General features: G+C 45.9%; 1 protein-coding gene across 1 annotated transcript in view; it reads left to right on the top strand.

Annotated features, from left to right (window-relative positions):
* The window catches only part of PEX14 (peroxisomal biogenesis factor 14), a 111,183-nt gene that overhangs the window by 10,575 nt on the left and 81,029 nt on the right, over positions 1 to 19,579 (top strand). Inside the window, exon 2 of the mRNA XM_083163488.1 lies at positions 3,677 to 3,724. Within this exon, the coding sequence (XP_083019614.1) occupies positions 3,677 to 3,724 (48 nt within the window). The remainder of the gene's footprint in view (positions 1 to 3,676; positions 3,725 to 19,579) is intronic.

The following is a 19,579-nucleotide window of genomic DNA, read 5'->3' as shown; positions in this document are numbered from 1 at the left end:
TTCCCTCAGATTTCCCCTGAATCTTCCTCCCTCTAGTGTCAGTGCATGTCCTCGTGTTCTGCTGCTCCTCTTCCTGTGACTAATGTCTCCCACCTGTACCTTCCTCCCCCAGTGTCAGTGCATGTCCTCGTGTTCTGCTGCTCCTCTTCCTGTGACTAATGTCTCCCACCTGTACCTTCCTCCCTCTAGTGTCAGTGCATGTCCTCGTGTTCTGCTGCTCCTCTTCCTGTAAAGAATGTCTCCCACCTGTATCTTCCTCCCTCTAGTGTCAGTGCATGTCCTCGTGTTCTGTTGCTCCTCTTCCTGTGAAGAATGTCTCCCACCTGCACCTTCCTCCCCCAGTGTCAGTGCATGTCCTCGTGTTCTGCTGCTCCTCTTCCTGTGAAGAATGTCTCCCACCTGCACCTTGTTATAACCTCTGATCTATATGAAAGTTTATATCATGTCCCCTCTTTCCCTTCTCTGCTCCAAACTATACATATTAAGATCCTTTAGTCTTTCCTGGTATGTTTTGTGATGTAGGCCATGCACCATTCTAGTTGCCCTTCTTTGTACAGTCTCTAATGTATTTATATCCTTCTGGAGATATGGCCTCCAGAACTGAACACAATACTCTAGGTGAGGTCGTACCAATTCTTTCTTTCTACTGCTGATACCTCTCCCTATGCAACCAAACATCTGACTTGCCTTCTTCATTGCTTTGTTACATTGCCTACCTGCCTTTAAGTCCCCTGAAATAGTGACACCTAGATCCCTCTCTTCCTCTGTACTTTCCATTATAGTGCCATTTATACTAATGTTCATTCTAGCACCCGCTATCTTTGAAAACCCATGCAGTTACTCTTCCCTGCCTCGGGTGTCGCTGTCTGCACTGATATGTGCTAGAAACACCACAGCAGACAGCGACACCCCAGGCAGGGAACAGGAACTGCAGGAGTTTTCAAAGATAGTGGGTGCTAATATGAACACTATATAGTATATTTAGTCTTTGCATTTTTGAGACCCAAGTGCATGATTTTTTTTTTTTTTTGGCATTAAAATGTAGTTGCCATGCCTTTGACCATTCCTCTAACCTTCCTAGATAGATCATCATTCATTTGTTTTACCCCTCCTGGTGTGTCTACCCTGTTGCATACCTTTGTGTCATCTGCAAAAAATAAACATTTTACCCTCATTTCCATTTGCAATATCGCCAATAAAGATATTAAAAAGCACCGGTCCAAGTACAGATCCCTGAGGTACTCCACTTGTAACCTTTTCCTCGTGTGACTGCATTTCATTGACTACAACTCTTTTTTCTGTGGAGTAAGAAAAAAGGATGAACAGCGCACTAGTGATGAGAATCGATATGACAAATTTATTTAAGACAATGCATGAAAAGTAATAAACAACAATTAATAAAAATGCATAGGTTTAAAAAGAGGGGTTGAAATATTTTGCACACTTGATAGCGGATGAGTGAATAATGAGGGGGTCCCCCTACAGTGGAAAAGAATGCTGGAGAGTCCGTTCCTATATTCCCCTGGACAGATCTGTTGGTGTCATATTTACCACCCTTGATGTATAAAGGGATGTCCTCGTCCGAGTGTCCACGGGTCGGCCCAAGATGGCACAAATTACCGACAGTGGAAGGGTGGCAAGATGCTCGGATGCTCCCAGAAGGATGGACGATGGACGGTGAATTACCGGATGTTATCCTTCAGGTTTGAAGCACGAGGAAACAACGTCCCAGGGTGTAAGAATTGTAAATCCAGAGGATGGTTCGGGCTACAATCCAGAGGTTTTGATGGCAAATGAAAGAGGGGGGGTTCCCCGGTAGCTTCCTGACGCGTTTTGCCACTCTTAGTGTCTTCCATACGGGACCAACTATCCCGTCCACTGAACAGCTGCAGGTTAAGCAACACGTGACATTGCGCCCCCAAGTTCTGACCCCTAGGGGACAGTCCTATTTTTTTCCTTTTTTGCCAACTCTGTTTTCTGTCCTGCAACCAAGATCTTATCCATTCAACCATTTTATAATCCAATCCCAAGCTTTCAAGTTTAACAGTCTGCGATGTGGGACAGTGTCAAAAGTCTTCCTAAAGTCTAGATAAGCTACATCTACAGCCCCACCTTGATCTATTACTTTAGTCACCCAGTCAAAAAGTCAATAAGATTTGTTTGACATGATTTCCCCCCAGTAAACCCATGCTGTTTTGGATCCTGTAAGTTGCTGGTTTTTAGATATGCTACAACTCTTTGTTTTAAGATTGCTTCCATCAATTTCCCTACTACTGATGTAAGGCTCACTGATCAGTAGTTACTTACCTCTTCCTTGTTTCCACTTTTGTGCAGTGGGACTACATTCGCTGTTTTCCAGTCCTCTGGGATTACTCCAGTATCTAGTGACTTGTTGAATAATTCTGTTAATGGTTTTACCAGCTCTTCTTTAAGCTCTTTGATTATCCTTGGATGTATCCCATCTGGCCCCATTGATTTATCCACTTTCAGTTTTGAGAGATCTGTTAGGACTATCTCCTCTGTAAATGTAATTGTTTCCCCCTCATTTTTCTGACTATACTTGCAACTTAACTGTGTCCCCTTCCCCTCTCTTTCAGCAGTGAATAATTATTTATATGATCTGCTATTACATTGTCTCTGTCTTTAGTCTTATTAATCCATGTGCAATTTTCCCCTCAGCCTGTGCTTTTGCACATCTGATTACCTTCTTAGCCTCCTTCTGTCTAACAAGATACACATCTTTGTCGTCATTACTCTGCGTCTGCTTATATTCCTTAAGGCCAACTTTTTTGCTTTCACAATACTTGCTACTTCTTTGGCAAACCACAATGGCTTCCTTTTCCTAACTCTTGACACAAAGTTCTGTTGCTTTTAGAATTGCACTTTTACATTTTCCCCACTTCTCCTGCACTCCTTCTAAGTTCCTCCACTCTGCCAAGGAATCCCTTACAAAGTTTCCCATCTCTTAACACCTTTGTTTTGTTTGTGTGATGAGTCGGTCTCTGTCTTTATTCTGAACCATACTGCTTGATGGTCACTGGATCCCAAGTTTTCACCAACATTTACATCAGATATTGTGTCACCATTTGTAAGTAGTAAGTCTAATATTGCGTCCTTATGAGTGGGCTCCCTCACCAATTGCTGGAGGGATGCTCCTTGCAAGGAATTCAGAATGTCCCTACTTCTGGTGGAACTTGCAAAAGGCAGCTCCCAGTTTACATCAGGTAGATTAAAGTCTTCCATGATTATCACTTCTCCTTTTAATGCCATTTTGGTGATGTCCTGCAATAGGCTCTTGTCAAGTTCCTCTTCCTGACCTGGTGGTCTGTAGATCACCCCTATATGAAGAATCACCTTCTCCCCTGTTTCTATGGTCACCCAAAGGGCCTCAGTTTTTTTCTTCAATACTTTGTATTAAGGTAGTGCTTTTCTTCACATATATTGCAACCCCTCCTCCGTTTCTTCCCATTCTGTCCTAAATAAAGTATATCCTGGTATAGCTATGTCCCAGTCATGATTTTCATTGCACCATGACTCTGTAATAGCCACAATATCCAGTTCATCCCTGGTCATTATTGCAGCTATGGGCCCCATGTCCCCGGCTTAGTAATGACCCCTCTTAGGTCCTATGTGCTATACGCAGTCCTCACTTATGTGTCTCATTTCTCTTCTACAGAGTGGTCCCTTGCTGGCTAATGAAAAGAGGGTTCCGAGAGAGCAGCTGGTGAGTACTGGGGGCGACTGGGTCACAATGTAATATTGCCATGTACAGGTCATTACTTGCCACATCCTGTATAACGGTGCCATAATGATCATGTCTGATCTTACATGCTTGCTGCAGCTTTGGGGATGTATATTGGAAGGGTCTGAGATAAGCAGAGAAGCCGAGGAAGGAGATATCCTACCTATGCAGGAGACACAGTCGTATCCTACCTATGCAGGAGACACAGTCGTATCCTACCTATGCAGGAGACACAGTCGTATCCTACCTATGCAGGAGACACAGTCGTATCCTACCTATGCAGGAGACACAGTTGTATCCTACCTATGCAGGAGACACAGTTGTATCCTACCTATGCAGGAGACACAGTTGTATCCTACCTATGCAGGAGACACAGTTGTATCCTACCTTTGCAGGAGACACAGTTGTATCCTACCTTTGCAGGAGACACAGTCGTATCCTACCTATGCAGGAGACACAGTCGTATCCTACCTATGCAGGAGACACAGTTGTATCCTACCTATGCAGGAGACACAGTCGTATCCTACCTATGCAGGAGACACAGTCGTATCCTACCTATGCAGGAGACACAGTCGTATCCTACCTATGCAGGAGACACAGTTGTATCCTACCTATGCAGGAGACACAGTTGTATCCTACCTATGCAGGAGACACAGTTGTATCCTACCTATGCAGGAGACACAGTTGTATCCTACCTTTGCAGGAGACACAGTCGTATCCTACCTATGCAGGAGACACAGTCGTATCCTACCTATGCAGGAGGAGACACAGTCTCCTGCATAGGTAGGATGCATACCGCCACCCCTCCCGGGCTCGCTGCACTCGCCACGCTTCGGGTTGGCGTTCATCGTGGGGTGGCGTTAACAATGGGGGGGCATTTGACATACAAATTACCCATCTGAGTGGCTATACAATAAAAAATCGGGTATTTAACATTGGTTCCTATGTAAAATCGGGTCCATCGCATTGGTAGCATCGCATGTCATTATAATGGCATGCGATGGACCCGATTTTAAACGGCCATTTAACATTACATACAATGTTAAATCAGATCGGTCGCATCGCATGCCATTATAATGCAATGGACCCGATTTTTACATTGTCGGGAAAGCTCTTAAAAAGCCCGAAATCAGGTCGGTCGGGTGCCATCGCATACCTTACGTTAAGGTATGCGATGGCACCCGACGGGCGCCCTGCTAGGAAACAAGTACCGTAAATTTAAAGCAACGTTTCATACAACAAAAATATGTGGAAATGTCCTAAAACCAGGGCAGAAACTAAAGCTAAGAACCCGCCATTTGTGTAACAACACGTTTCGCAGCACCTGGGTTTCTTCAGCAGACAGTGATGTTCACCCTAAATTCCTCATTCACCCCTACCAAACACTGACGGGCAGAGTCCCTATCGTCCCACCAAAGCTTTTGTAGGTTATTGAGAACAGACAGACCAACCTCAGAGGTATATTAGTGACTCCTGCACTGTCATTATACATTGGTTTTCCCATTGCTCCTCTTTTACATCCTGTACCCCAAGATACAAGTGAGTGAAATGCGTGGCGTTACTGACTCTCCACGTGTATTCTGTTGCCCTGAGAGCTCCGCAGGTCCAGAGGCGGAGGTGCCCTGATAAAGGTACGGTGACAGAACCCTTCAGAATATATTAATGTAGGAGAGCAGTAATGAATGAATATGCTGCTGGCATTCAGTATCCCGGAGCGTACAACGTTATTTACCGTCTACCCATCTCCGACAGACAGGCAGCTGTTTCCGGGGGTCATACAATATTCATAGGAATACACCATGCACCTATACGGTCACCACTTTATTAGGGACGGGGGTTTTCTATCATTGGAGGCTTTCTGCAGGATGACCGGTCTCTTTACCTACTGACCCCTATCCTTCCCATGCCATTGCTTCGGAATCCTGGTGTTATTACAGCAATATGTAATATCCCCATCCCTTTATACAGTCCAACCTAGTGGGCGACTGCTGCTCATCCCCATTCATGGCAAACGACTGTAGGAACTGGCTTTCTGTCTCTGACTGTGGAAGTCATTGGAAAGAGGTAATTGTGAAAAATACTATTTATTATACTGGATATCCGATATCATTAATCGATCAGTAGAACAGTAATAACAATACGCCAGCTGCCCAATGTAAGTTCCTGGGATAGGGAGGACTTGTGCAATCAGCCACCCTGCAGTAATAGCGTTCCATGTGGGAGGAGAACGGATGAAGTAGGAATACGTTCACATCCTGGAGGGATCAGTGTATCAGATAGTCCAGGTGATATGGGTGTGGTATATTCTGTCAATATGATTGTAATGTCAACATGCTTGGCACATAGACATTGATCACGTCAACATTCATCTTCTCCCAGAGCTTAACCATAATCCTCCCCCAAATACCTATCCCTAACCCTCCTCTGCCATAACCCTACCCCCCTAGTACCTATCCTTAACCCTCCCCCTAGTACATATCCCTAACCCTCACCTGCCATAACCCTACCCCCCAGTACCTATCCCCAACCCTCCTCTGCTGAAGCCAACCCCTCCCCCTAGTGCCTATCCCTTCTCTGCCATAGCCTAACCATACCCCCCTTGTGCCTATCCCTCCCATAGCCTAACCATACCCCCTCCCCCAGTGCCTGTCCATCCTAGTGTCTTACCCTCCCCTCCCGCAGCCTAGCCCTCCCCTCCCACAGCCTACCCCTCCCCTCCCATAGCCTACCCCTCCTGCAGCCTAACCCTCCCCTCCCGCAGCCTAACCCTCCCCTCCTGTAGTTTACCCCTCCCATAGCATGGCATCCCCCATAGAACCATCTGGCGGGAATGGTGGGATGAGGGAAAAAATGTCTTGTTTTACTTACCCAGTATTTAACCCCTCCCTCATGCACCTGGGAAATGCTACTGAACTAATTGAGCATCTACCACTATCTGTGGGAATGGTGGGATACCAGGAAACTGGATGCAAATCTTGTCTGATAAATGGGCCCCATAGAATGTTCCGGCAGCTAGGAACCACTTGTCCCTATTAGGCGGGCTGAGGACGTTAGTATGACGCTGTCCGCTCGGTGCCCCAAACGTCTCCCAATAATGCTTTGTGCCGTTTTATTTTGCTGCTTTCCCCACTGTGATAATTACAGAACAAATAATAGTTACCTTTTGTATATGATGAAGCCAGCAGTGCTGTGAGTGCCACTCTATACGTCCTCCATTGCCACAGCTGGCACTAGTACCAAGGGCGGCATGGTGTACCCACCTCACCCATATGTGTGTGTGTAATACACTGTTTGCTTATAACTATTCGATGTTACATTTTATGGTTTATTTCTTTCACTTCCCTTCAAAAGTTGCAGTATCTCTATTTTCCAGCCATTATAATGCCTGCTCAGTGTGTCTCCTCTGTGTAACAGGTCGGCCATGCTGAGGCGACAGATATTATGGGAATGGTAAAGGAGAGATCTGCCAGCCCCCATACACTATGCCATTTTGGCCCAATCAGGTGCAATTGGCCCAAATAGCATGTGTGTGACATCCGATTTCATGCACATCGGATCGGAGCAGGAGATCATACATGCTGCACGTCGGTCCCCTCCCTGCGGCAGGGAATGGGGATCACATGCGATATATCAGATGCAGAAGTACCGCACCCGGTAATTACAAGATCTGATTGGTTGCCATGGGTTATAGGAGGGACAGTCCCGTATTACACGCAGGTTGTATTTCTGTATTAGGGCCTTATTCTAGTTCACTCTTAGAGGCAAATTCCTTCTCAAATGGACAAAACCATGTGCACTGCAGGTGGGGCAGATGTAACATGTGCAGAGATAATTAGATTTGGGTGGGGTTTTACTTCAAAGTGAGATCTATATTGCAGTGTAGAAATAAAGCAGCCGGTATTTTCCCTGCACAGAAACAAAATAACTCAACAATATCTAATTCTATTTGCACCTGTTACATCTGCCCCACCTGCAGTGCACATGGTTTTGTCCATTTGAGAAGGAATTTTCCTCTAAGAGTGAACTAGAATAAGGCCCTTAGTTCCCATCCCGTCAGAACAACATAACCGTAATGTGCGGGACCTGAATGGAGCAGAACATCTAGTGGTCTACCGGTTCCCAAAACAATTGACCCCTCCCCCCCCCATCGAGGTGAGGAGCAGCATTATGCTTTTATTATACGGCACAATACATTAGGATAGTTAGAAGAGACTGATTAGACAATCTATTACTTTAAATACTGAGCCCTGCCTTCTGCTAGTGTCTTTGTGGTTCCTCTGTATAGGAGATACATTAATGATGCCCCTACGCCCTGTTATTGTGCACAGGACGCAGCTGACCCCCTGTCCGCGCACCAGAGAGCACTGTGAGGGGTTAATGCCGGGTGCTCCTGAATCCTGTGTGTTTGGGCAAGGCGTTTCCGCAACCTGCCAGCAGCCGTCCCTTTTATTCCTGTGCCAGCAGCAGTTGGTGTGTTTACATTACCTCAGGAGATCCCGCTCCACCCCTCCCTGCCATTTACTCCACATTGGGGGGGGGGGGGTAGCACTTGGTATTAGCTTGTTGATTGTTCACCTGAGCTAACAGGGATGGTATACACAAATATCCGAGGGGCCGGTGCCAGGATTTTGGCTCCGGGTTTTACAGTAGAGTTTTGGTGTGAGCTATAAATAGAGGTTAATGATCGGTGTGCAAGGACCTAGTGACAACACTCAGTGTATCGTACGTAGGGCTCTAGTACAGTCCAGGGGCCCCAGAAATGCTATGGTCCTAATGTCAGAGAATATGGTACCATGAGTTTGGGACAAGCAATACCTCACACACCATATATGGTATTCGTTACGAAATGAGCTGCAAAACACCCAGAAACAAACTCCCACAGGGAGCCGTGTCCGTAGGAATGACGCGATGCCACCTGCTGTGCTGATACAGAGGTAGGAGTCGGTGACATCACAGAGGAGGCACAGAGTGATGTCACTAGTTCCTGGAGAATTAATAGGCTGCTGACTTATGGGTATGGCGCAGCAGACAAATGGTCTGTGCACTTCATATAATGCCGGCAGTCACATAAGCGCATGGAAATGCTATCTCAGGTTCCACCTAAACAGGCCCCAGACTGTATTCAGTCTCTGTCAGTGGGTTGGATGTCTCAGAGACACTTTAGGTGAGATAAAGAGGAAAAAATGGAATTACGTTTAAATAGCTTTTAGAGAGCAGATTTCCATGTCATCAGAGCGGGCCTAATGCACTGAGCGGAGTCGTTGAGCGAGCGTGTGTTTATATAGCATCAATCACATGTATACGGAAGTGCTGTGGGGGATATTAGTGCAGCCAAACAATTATACGACTTTCTCCTCTATATACGTCTTGTTTTATAATCTCCGCAATTCACCTACAAGTGAGGAATGAGATTGTCCGCTTCACTGCTCGAATATATCAGTCCAGGGGATCTGCGCCGTTCTGCTTTTACCATACCACTGACATACAGGGGTGCACCCGCTAGTGGCATGGCACAGGTCTCAGGCAGGATGGCATTTATTTAGCGACCAATGTAGCCTAATGGTTACAAAGTATCACTGTTCCCTGGGGAGTCATGTGACCAGAAATGGCCGCCTGCAGTCAATGCCTGAACTCAGTTTTTTTTTGCAAGATAGACATTTAAATCCTTTAAATCTCTGCTTATTACCATCTGTATCAGAGCTCCTCTCAGTGATCATGGCTGGGTGTATGGCTGTCTCTGCTCATTACCTTGTGTATCAGAGCTCCTCTCAGTGATCATGGCTGGGTGTAAGACCGTCTCTGCTTATTACCATGTGTATCAGAGCTCCTCTCAGTGATCATGGCTGGGTGTATGGCTGTCTTTGCTCATTACCTTGTGTATCAGAGCTCCTCTCAGTGATCATGGCTGGTGTATGACTGTCTCTGCTCATTACCCTGTGTACCAGAGCTCCTCTTAGTGATCATGGCTGGATGTATGACTGTCTCTGCTTATTACCATGTGTATCAGAGCTCCTCTCAGTGATCATGGCTGGTGTATGACTGTCTCTGCTTATTACCATGTGTATCAGAGCTCCTCTCAGTGATCATGGCTGGTGTATGACTGTCTGTGCTCATTAACTTGTGTATCAGAGCTCCTCTCAGTGATCATGGCTGGATGTATGACTGTCTGTGCTCATTACCTTGTGTATCAGAGCTCCTCTCAGTGATCATGGCCGGGTGTATGGCTGTCTCTGCTCATTACCTTGTGTATCAGAGCTCCTCTCAGTGACCATGGCCGGGTGTATGGCTGTCTCTGCTCATTACCTTGTGTATCAGAGCTCCTTTCAGTGATCATGGCTGGGTGTATGGCTGTCTCTGCTCATTACCTTGTGTATCAGAGCTCCTCTTAGTGATCATGGCTGGATGTATGACTGTCTCTGCTTATTACCATGTGTATCAGAGCTCCTCTCAGTGATCATGGCTGGTGTATGACTGTCTGTGCTCATTACCTTGTGTATCAGAGCTCCTCTCAGTGATCATGGCTGGATGTATGACTGTCTCTGCTTATTACCATATGTATCAGAGCTCCTCTCAGTGATCATGGCTGGTGTATGACTGTCTCTGCTCATTACCTTGTGTATCAGAGCTCCTCTCAGTGATCATGGCTGGTGTATGACTGTCTGTGCTTATTACCTTGTGTATCAGAGCTCCTCTCAGTGATCATGGCTGGTGTATGACTGTCTGTGCTCATTACCTTGTGTATCAGAGCTCCTCTCAGTGATCATGGCTGGTGTATGACTGTCTCTGCTCATTACCCTGTGTATCAGAGCTCCTCTCAGTGATCATGACTGGGTGTAAGACCGTCTCTGCTCATTATCTTGTGTACCAGAGCTCCTCTCAGTGATCATGACTGGGTGTAAGACCGTCTCTGCTCATTATCTTGTGTACCAGAGCTCCTCTCAGTGACCATGGCCGGGTGTATGACTGTCTCTGCTCATTACCTTGTGTATCAGAGCTCCTCTCAGTGATCATAACTAGTTTTTTCAACTTTTTTGAGTTACGGGTAAACAGAAATTGATGTTTTTTATAAAGACAAATATTCTCATCTAGATACTGCTAGGTACTGCCCCGTATATATAACACATGGTGGGGATAGAACCCATGACCTCAGCGCTGTGAGGCAGTAATGCTAACCATTACACCGTCCGTACTGCCCGGGAAATATATAACACATGGTGGGGATAGAACCCATGACCTCAGTGCTGTGAGGCAGTAATGCTAACCATTACACCGTCCGTACTGCCCCGTATATATAACACAGGGTGGGATAGAACCATGACCTCAGCGCAGTAAGGCAGTAATGCTATAACCATTACACCGTCCGTACTGCCCCGTATATATAACACATGGTGGGATAGAACCCATGACCTCAGTGCTGTGAGGCAGTAATTCTAACCATTACACCACCCATACTGCCCCGTATATATAACACATGGTGGGGATAGAACCCATGACCTCAGTGCTGTGAGGCAGTAATGCTAACCATTACACCATCCGTACTGCCCTGTATATATAACACATGGTGGGGATAGAACCCATGACCTCAGTGCTGTGAGGCAGTAATGCTATAACCATTACACCATCCGTACTGCCCCGTATATATAACACATGGTGGGAATAGAACCCATGACCTCAGTGCTGTGAGGCAGTAATGCTATAACCATTACACCATCCGTACTGCCCCGTATATATAACACATGGTGGGGATAGAACCCATGACCTCAGTGCTGTGAGGCAGTAATGCTAACGATTACACCATCCGTACTGCCCTGTATATATAACACATGGTGGGGATAGAACCCATGACCTCAGTGCTGTGAGGCAGTAATGTAACCATTACACCGTCCGTACTGCCACGTATATATAACACATGGTGGGGATAGAACCCATGACCTCAGTGCTGTGAGGCAGTGCTGTGACCACTACAACGTCCGCACTGCACTGCTACTCCAGCACCAGCAGTTCCTGCTTGTTTCAGATGTATTTGTGCATGTTCCATCTTCCCCTGATCAGCCCTTCTGCCCAGCACGGAAATGAATCCGGTTATGGGTTTGATGCTGCACATGTAACAGTGCCTGTATAGGATACACCTCAATCATGGTTCCTGCCGAATCTGATAACCGTCCTGTGTTTGCTTTGTGTGAACACTAGATGGCAACAGAAGCTCACAGTATGATAATGACGACTTTTCATCCTAGTGGGGTAACTATACTTCTAAAAATCTACCACCTCCTCTACAGACCTCACTCAGCAAGAAACTCTACTGGTTAGCAACCTGCAGACTTAGAGCAGCGAAAACTCCCCTGTGGTGTCGGTTAACTGGTTAAACTGGGATTGCTGCCAGTACAAAATGACAACACTTTAATGGAGCCATATTTCACGGTTCAGAGTGAGCCTGACACTGACTCCGCTCCTGTTTATGGAGGAATCTGTGAGCCGTTTGCAGGATGCAGAGCCGCTGTTCTGCTGCTTGATTTAAAGCGCTCGCTCTTGTTGTTTGGTACAAGCTGGGAAGTGATTGTACATATGTTAGAGAGGAAGGTGTTCCCGGAATGTTTTACACTCAGCCAGCATCACGCTTATTAACCTCAATTTACGTTGGCACACACCGCTAGGTTATTCCTTCACTAAGTGGGCGCAGCTCTGCCTGCAGCCAGTGCCTCGTGCCTCACTGATGTCACTAGTTACCCATGAATATTGGTTATTACAAGCTCCCCAGCTCATGATCAGTATGAACGCACTGCTGGTTCCATTCGCGCTCTGCGGTCCACAGCGTAGCGTCGCCCTGCAGCACCGGAAAGCACTGGTTGGCGGTAAAGCAAGCGCAGCACATCTTGTAGATTTGGCTGCAGTTGGTTACTCTCGCCTTGCTGCCCAATACCGTTATCCTTTATATGTAAAGCGTATTTTCCCCACCATAATATAAAGCGCTTATAATAAAACTGGAGCTTAATGAGGGCACTAGAGCTTACAATCGACCTGGACGTTACCTGGAAGGGCCTGCATGGCGCTTGCCTGGCTCTGGTTTATCTTGCTGGAATCCCGCCGGCCTCTGGAGCCTGTGTGGTAAATGACTCATTAATCAGTCATTTATAGAAAATTCTGTGAAAGCTGTGAAACCCACAAACACTGTTGTGCTCCAGAGTTTCCGCCTCATTCTGTGATAATTAATAGGAGATGGTGCTATTAACTCTAACCATGGGGCCTGTTATATGCTGTGGATGCAGCCTGCTCCTAGCTGCTCAGTACGGGCAGCCGCAGGTGGGAGACTGCTATGTGGCCCTCACAGTCCACTAGAGGTTCCACGGTAACCAGGGCCCAAGTTATTATATTACATACAGCGATGCCAAGACGTCTGGTTAGAATCACTGCGGTAATGTGGTAAAGAAACCAAAACACACAGCAGCAATATCGTTATCATACACATCCAGTGTGTATTGTTAACAACACCCCCCCCCCCCCCCCCCCCCCCCCGTCAAATTCACGGTCATTTTTTTTTTTTTTTAAAGATTGAACTTACCAAGCAGCAAATGTAGACTTTGAATACATCTGTAAACATATTTCTCACACAAAGTCCAGTAAAGGCAATGGGCCAAATACAAGTGATAAAGGACCAATCAATCGGCCCCTATCTGTCATTTCTCAAACACTGCATGTGGCATGTCCGTTAGGGGCTGATTGTCTTGTACTTGATCCCTCATTATCACTTGTTAATACATTTGGACCAATGTTTTGAGTCTGTCCATTTGCAGCAGGTAAACCAGGTATTGGCAGGGGAACTTCTCTGCTCCTCAATGCCTCAACAAATACCCCGATCTAATTGTTCTCTGGGACTGGGGCAGATCTGCATGGTAATGGGCCCCATACATCAGCAATTAATTGTGACAATCCTGAGATCTGGAGATGATTGCCACAATTAATTTTAGATGTGTGGGCTCCCCCTTTTGGCAATCCCAATCAAAAATTTATAGGGATCGCCAATCGATTGCTGAATTAGATTTTTAAACATGCTTAATAATCTGGTATTATCTGCAGATCTTTTTTATATGTGTGGGCATTCCCAATTCGTCTTCTTCATCTATTTACAGATATGAAGATGCAATCTTTAGATGGAAAAATCTGCCGATCACTGAAATAAATCTGTAATGTGTGGGCAAAGTCAGATAGATTGTAAAATCCATTTATCTGGCCAAAAAATCCCTGGATCTGGAAATCCATCAATTGTGATTGCTGATATATGGGGCCCATAAGACCTTTAGTCTGATACCTGATTTGTGTACTTCTAGCCCATAAGGCTTGTACATAACTGGTTAGGACAGGTCTCTTTATCTTATGTCATGTTACTTGGGGGGTGTATGGTGTCTTGGATAAAGGATAAAAGTTCTCCGCTCATTGGCACAGTGGTTAGCATTGTTGTGGCCTCGTAGTACAGGGGTCATGAGTTGTAGTCTGACCACTATACTATCTGTGTGGAGTTTGTATGTCCCCACTGTGTGTACGTTTACTGGTGTGAAGCTATTTCTGTGGCCGTCGGTGGAGGCGTATGAGCGTTTTATAGGAGACAGAGACGAGGGCGTCCCACATATCCTCTGAGATGGATCAGGGGCATAACACACATACGGCCCATAGTGACCCTGCCCACTACATATCTGCCATCTTCCTGTATGCTGGGAAATCAGGGGGATCGGCAGCACTCGCTGTCTGCCTGTGCGATGGCGCAGGATCCTAGGCTACACTCTCGGTAATATTGCGCAGTCCACAAATCGGCCACCTCCGCCGAACATAGGGGGATCGGGTAGTCTTAAATCCTGAAACTGAGAAATATATTTGTTGATCCTAATGACGGCTGCTGTAGTGAAACTTCCAGCTGCTGCCGGATAATTTTGCGGAGATGACTTATTCATTCAATTATAAACTTCTAATTAAAGTCCAGTAAATTGGATGCGTGGATTTTGTTTATATTGAAGAATCCAGTTTTGCTCTTTTAAAAGTGCTGGATGTGTAGAACGGTATCTTGTGGAGCAGAGGTTTTAGTTTTTTATGAACGTGAGGTTTGTGTGTGTGTGTGTGTGTGTGTGTGTGTGTGTGTACACGTGCGTGTGCACTCACCCTTATTTATACAGCACTAGTGACACCGAAATTATTTCCTCTGGTTTCTTATTTCTTCTGATAAATGTATCAAAAACAATAATCTTTTCTTTAACATACGTTATCGTGATCCTATTTATTGGTACAAGTCACTGACTAGACACACACACATAGGGGGAGATTCACCCCTGTTTCCTGCACTGTCCATACACCCATGGAAATGCCACCAGTATTTCTTATGCCTCGGAAGAGACAATCCTACAAGGGATACTGTCACTGATAGACATCCGTGGATGTGGGCTAGCCTTTTACAGAAAAATAACACTGTGTGGTGAACAACTGTTGCCTCAATTCCATTAAAGCATGAAAAGTCAGGATTTAGTTTTTTTTTCAGTAATCGAACGCATAGGATTTAAAGTTGATCGCAAATGCAAAATCTTACTCCCATCTTTCACCGTGCTGCACTGCAGGGGGACAGATGTGACATGTGCAGAGATAGTTAGATCTGGGTGGGGTTTGTTCAAACTGAAATCTAATCTTTTTAATGGTTTAGATGTGTTCCGTACAGTGGGGTCTGTCACTTCTGTGAATGAGGAAACGCTGTTTGTTTATTAGACGTCAGTCACCCCCATTTGAGAGGTCGCTTGCTGTGATTGGGCGTATGATGATAGAACCGCCTGTAATGATACAGCTGTATTAGTTTTCACCTTTGTCCTGCCTCTGGGAGAACCTCAATAAGATGTGTCCCAGCACAGGGCTCTCCTTCCCCATGGTCCCGGCCTGGACCGAGGCCCTAAATCTGCTATTGGTGACCAGGTGATGGTAGCTGTGCTTAACCTGCGCTCTGTTACCTGTCTGGGCGCTCTGCGTTAGCGGCGTCTCCTTGTTCCCAGAGATGAAAGGGCCAGGTTGCTTAAAGTAAATAACACAGAGAAGGGGGCTGCCTAATTCGCCATCCGCGGCAATAGGATCTCCCAGCCTGGATATTAATACTAATTCATTGCCGGCCCCCTGCTGTGCGTGTTATTTGTTTAAATTGGGAGAATCCCACAGCGCCGTTATATTCTCACCACAGAGCCGCTCGTGCTGGCTAATTATTTAACATTACAGGCTGATATGAGCGGGAACCATTAAAGAATGGTAATGAGCAGCAAAACAGCACAAGATTAACCTTAGAAAAGGCTGTGTCAGCCTTCACAGCAGCTCGGGGTGAGTGACGGGAGAGAGCGGCCTGCTCCCACGCACACAGGTCTGCTGCGGCCTATCTACCCCGGACACCCGCAGGGATCAGGGTCAGGGGGGTCACTGCAGGAGCCGCCCCAGCGCAAAAAGGGGTCCAAAACTGAAATGAGGGTCTAAAGTGGGCACCACAACACGATAAATATCACCGCATACAGACGTAAATCATTTTATTTCAAACAAACAAAAACCATCAACAAACAAATAACAACAATTAATCACTGGCGTATTTTTATAAAATTATTATTCTAAATAATAATAATAATAATAATAATAATAATAATAATCGTTATTGTTTGGTCAATGCTGAGAATGACCTCAAAGTTTTTTCTCCCCCTGACAATAAGGTGAAATCCGCGGCGATGTGTTTCGGGAATCAGAGTGAGAATTGTATTGGGTCCCCCCCCCCTTTTTTACTATGTGCCATTCACTCACTAGAGAAGCGGATTTCTTCCTGCGTTTAATTATTTGTAACATGAAACTTCCAAGGTTTTCCACAATGTGCATTGTTAATACTGTATTACGTGTTCCTATTAAGGTCACAGGGGATCGGACGCTATGACCTAATTGTAACAACGGAGGGAAGAAATGTTCTACTTCCTGCACCTATTTGCCTATGGGTTGCCCATCGTCCATAGGAGTTAGGCCGACTGGAACGCTTGAACTGTAGGACTTTACTCGTTACCCCTGCACAAAGTTAGGGTTCTAAGAATGGTTTTCTAGTGCCGGAATCTGAGACAATTGTTCCCAGTCTTTCCGTGGCAGCGGTTCATGGCATGGGTGGTGTGTCTCTGTGGTGCTGTGATATTGGTGGGTACCAGACAAGCCATCTCCCAGGCTATATTGGGGACAGGTGGGTTTCCCCAGAACTGAGAAATGTCTCACCCCGGCGGCGGTGGTGGCAGCGGCAGTGGCGCATACCCTCCTCGTGGCTTCTGCACACACATACTCGAGCATCTGCTTTGGTTTCGCTGTGTGTTTTTTGCTGGCCGCCTCAGAGGGGTAACCTGGAACCCGTCCAGATTTCACCACAATTCATTCTGTGTCAGTTTAATAAATGCACTACTTAAATTATGAAATTACAAAAGAAAAAAAAGAGAATGCACTTATTCAGACTCTAATACATTAAAAATAAGGCATTAAAACTCCAGCATTTTTTTTTTTGTTCCAGAATCAATAATGAACAGGAAGAGTAGCAGACATTAACAGCTGCGGACATCCAAAGTCTAAGACATAAATTATCAGAGAAAAATGCACAGAAGGCTTGAATAATGTAAATACATTAATGCATTTAATAATTTAAACATTAAGATGCAGGCAGGGGCTTATCTGTCAAGAGTTGCCCGTCAAACTCGTATGACTTGGGGGCCAAGGGTGCCTCTTGGTTTAAAAGTTTGGGGGGGTGGTTGTAGATTGGGCTGATTCAGCAGTTTTTCATGGTTCAGCGTTGTGTTATTTTTATTATTATAATTATTATTATTATCTTTATATGTATGCAGTGAAGCAACGGTTTATTTGCAGGAGGTAACGGGACGTGACGGCAAACACACAGGCGTCCCGCAAAAGATTTAAGGGTATATTTGAGGATGCGATTCCATATGCGGTCACGAGGCGGCTCAGAACTTCCATAATCATCTGATCTACGACCGACGCACCTTTTATATGGAGCCGCTGGGATTGGCAAAGCCGCAGGCGGGCATCTGAATAAAGATACAAGCAGCTGCAGCGTTTGCGTATTTCTGTTCAGCGGCCGTGTACACGCCTGCAGTCACGCCTGCATCACTGCATCAGCCATTAGGTCTTTAGAATTTCTTGAAGGGACCCTTCGTTTTGCTACATTTCTGGAAGGTGGTTGGGCATTCGGCCGCGCCTGCCGGTGATGGTCTGTACACCAGGCATATAGCTCCTGATGCAGCATGGAGGCTCCTCGGCCGTAGATGCAATGCTTGCCCTTAAATACATGTGTATTTTCGTAAGAATCTCTTTGGTGCGGTTTCAGCCATTTTCCAGGTCCTCTAACCTGTCGTGAAGAGAGGCGCAACCCCGCAATACATAATCGTAACCTGTACACCTGCGCTCTATTTGCAGCAACAATATTGTAAAGTGACCACGGATACGAACATGTGGCCCCCATATCATAATATGCTGTCTGTGGGGGAGATGCAGCTGATGATTGCCACCTGGTGGGCAAACCTATTTCCACAAATGCCCCGCCAACGCTGCATATAAATAGATTTCCTAATCTACAGGGAGGATTAGGAGCAGGGTATTTGCAGTGTGTGCCTGGGATAGTCTCTGTGCTGAACTAGTACTGAGGAGAAAGCAGGCTATCATTGTATTGTGGACTAGTGACATCACAGAGGCACTTTATGCATCGGTGATGTCACCAGTTCTGTGTGTGTGTTGATTGGCTGCATTCTCAAAAATGTTGGTTCAGCCAGAAAATGGCCACCTCCTCTGTCCATAGTTGATGAATATGTAGTGATTACAGCCTGCAAAGGGTTCATGTTCTGGTGCTCTTGCCACCTCTAAAACGCCTCAGTAAAGGAGTGACCCCTATATCTCCTTTTCAAAGTCTCTCTGGAGTGCCAGTCACACATGCTCTGCATGTTGTGAGGTCAGGTGGGGGTTCACAGTTTTATAGATCAGAGGAATGTTTTACAGTTTCTCTTCTTACGTCATTTGTGTTGTGACTGTGGTTGCCATAGTAGTCACATGACACTGCACAAGAAAATGTTGAATACCAAGATTCTTCCTGTTCAGCAGACTATTACCTCTGTTATACTGATTTCCTGGCCTGTAGTCTCGTTGCTCTCCTGTTGCCGGTTGCTGATGCTGGGGTCGCTGGTCTTGGTATATACTGTAATACTGGGGGCTCGGGGAGATCGTACCATCCAATACCTCCTTGGTTTTAGTGCTCACACATCCACAGGAATTGTTACCAGACACTTTAAAGACACGTTTGAGGCTTGAGGAAAGGTCTGCTGTAATTCTGTTTCTATTTCCAGTTTCCATTGACTTTTATGGACGTGAGTCTTTATTGTGTCCCAAACGGCCCCGTTCTGCTCTCATCCAGAGTTGCGATAGTATTCAGAAACTTCTGTTCTCTAGTGTTTCAGGTAGTTTACATCCAAAGGGCTGCTATTGTAGAGGGGGGGGGGGGGGGGGGGGGTAATCATTCCAATACCAATTGCCTTTAATTCCCACCAACCAGATTTACTGAATTTTAAAATCTGTTTTCCTGTGGTTCTGCCTTTTTGCAGGCTAAGGTTAATTGCAGATGGCCCCCCCCCCCATCCTAAATCCTGTTCCCTACCCCAGGCCACTTGAAATTTGTCTGGGAAGAAAGGGTTAACCTGTATGATCTACGCTCAATAGTGCAATATCCCCCAAAGCCACTTCTGATGAAATCCTTCCAGAGGGAGAGTGCGGCTGAACTCGGTAATTAAATTAATCTGGCACAGGGTGCTC

This window comes from Crinia signifera, chromosome 19 (genome assembly GCF_055691185.1).
Source record: "Crinia signifera chromosome 19, ASM5569118v1, whole genome shotgun sequence".
NCBI classification, from domain to species: Eukaryota; Metazoa; Chordata; class Amphibia; order Anura; family Myobatrachidae; genus Crinia; species Crinia signifera.
This window is presented reverse-complemented; position numbering and strand designations above follow the sequence as displayed.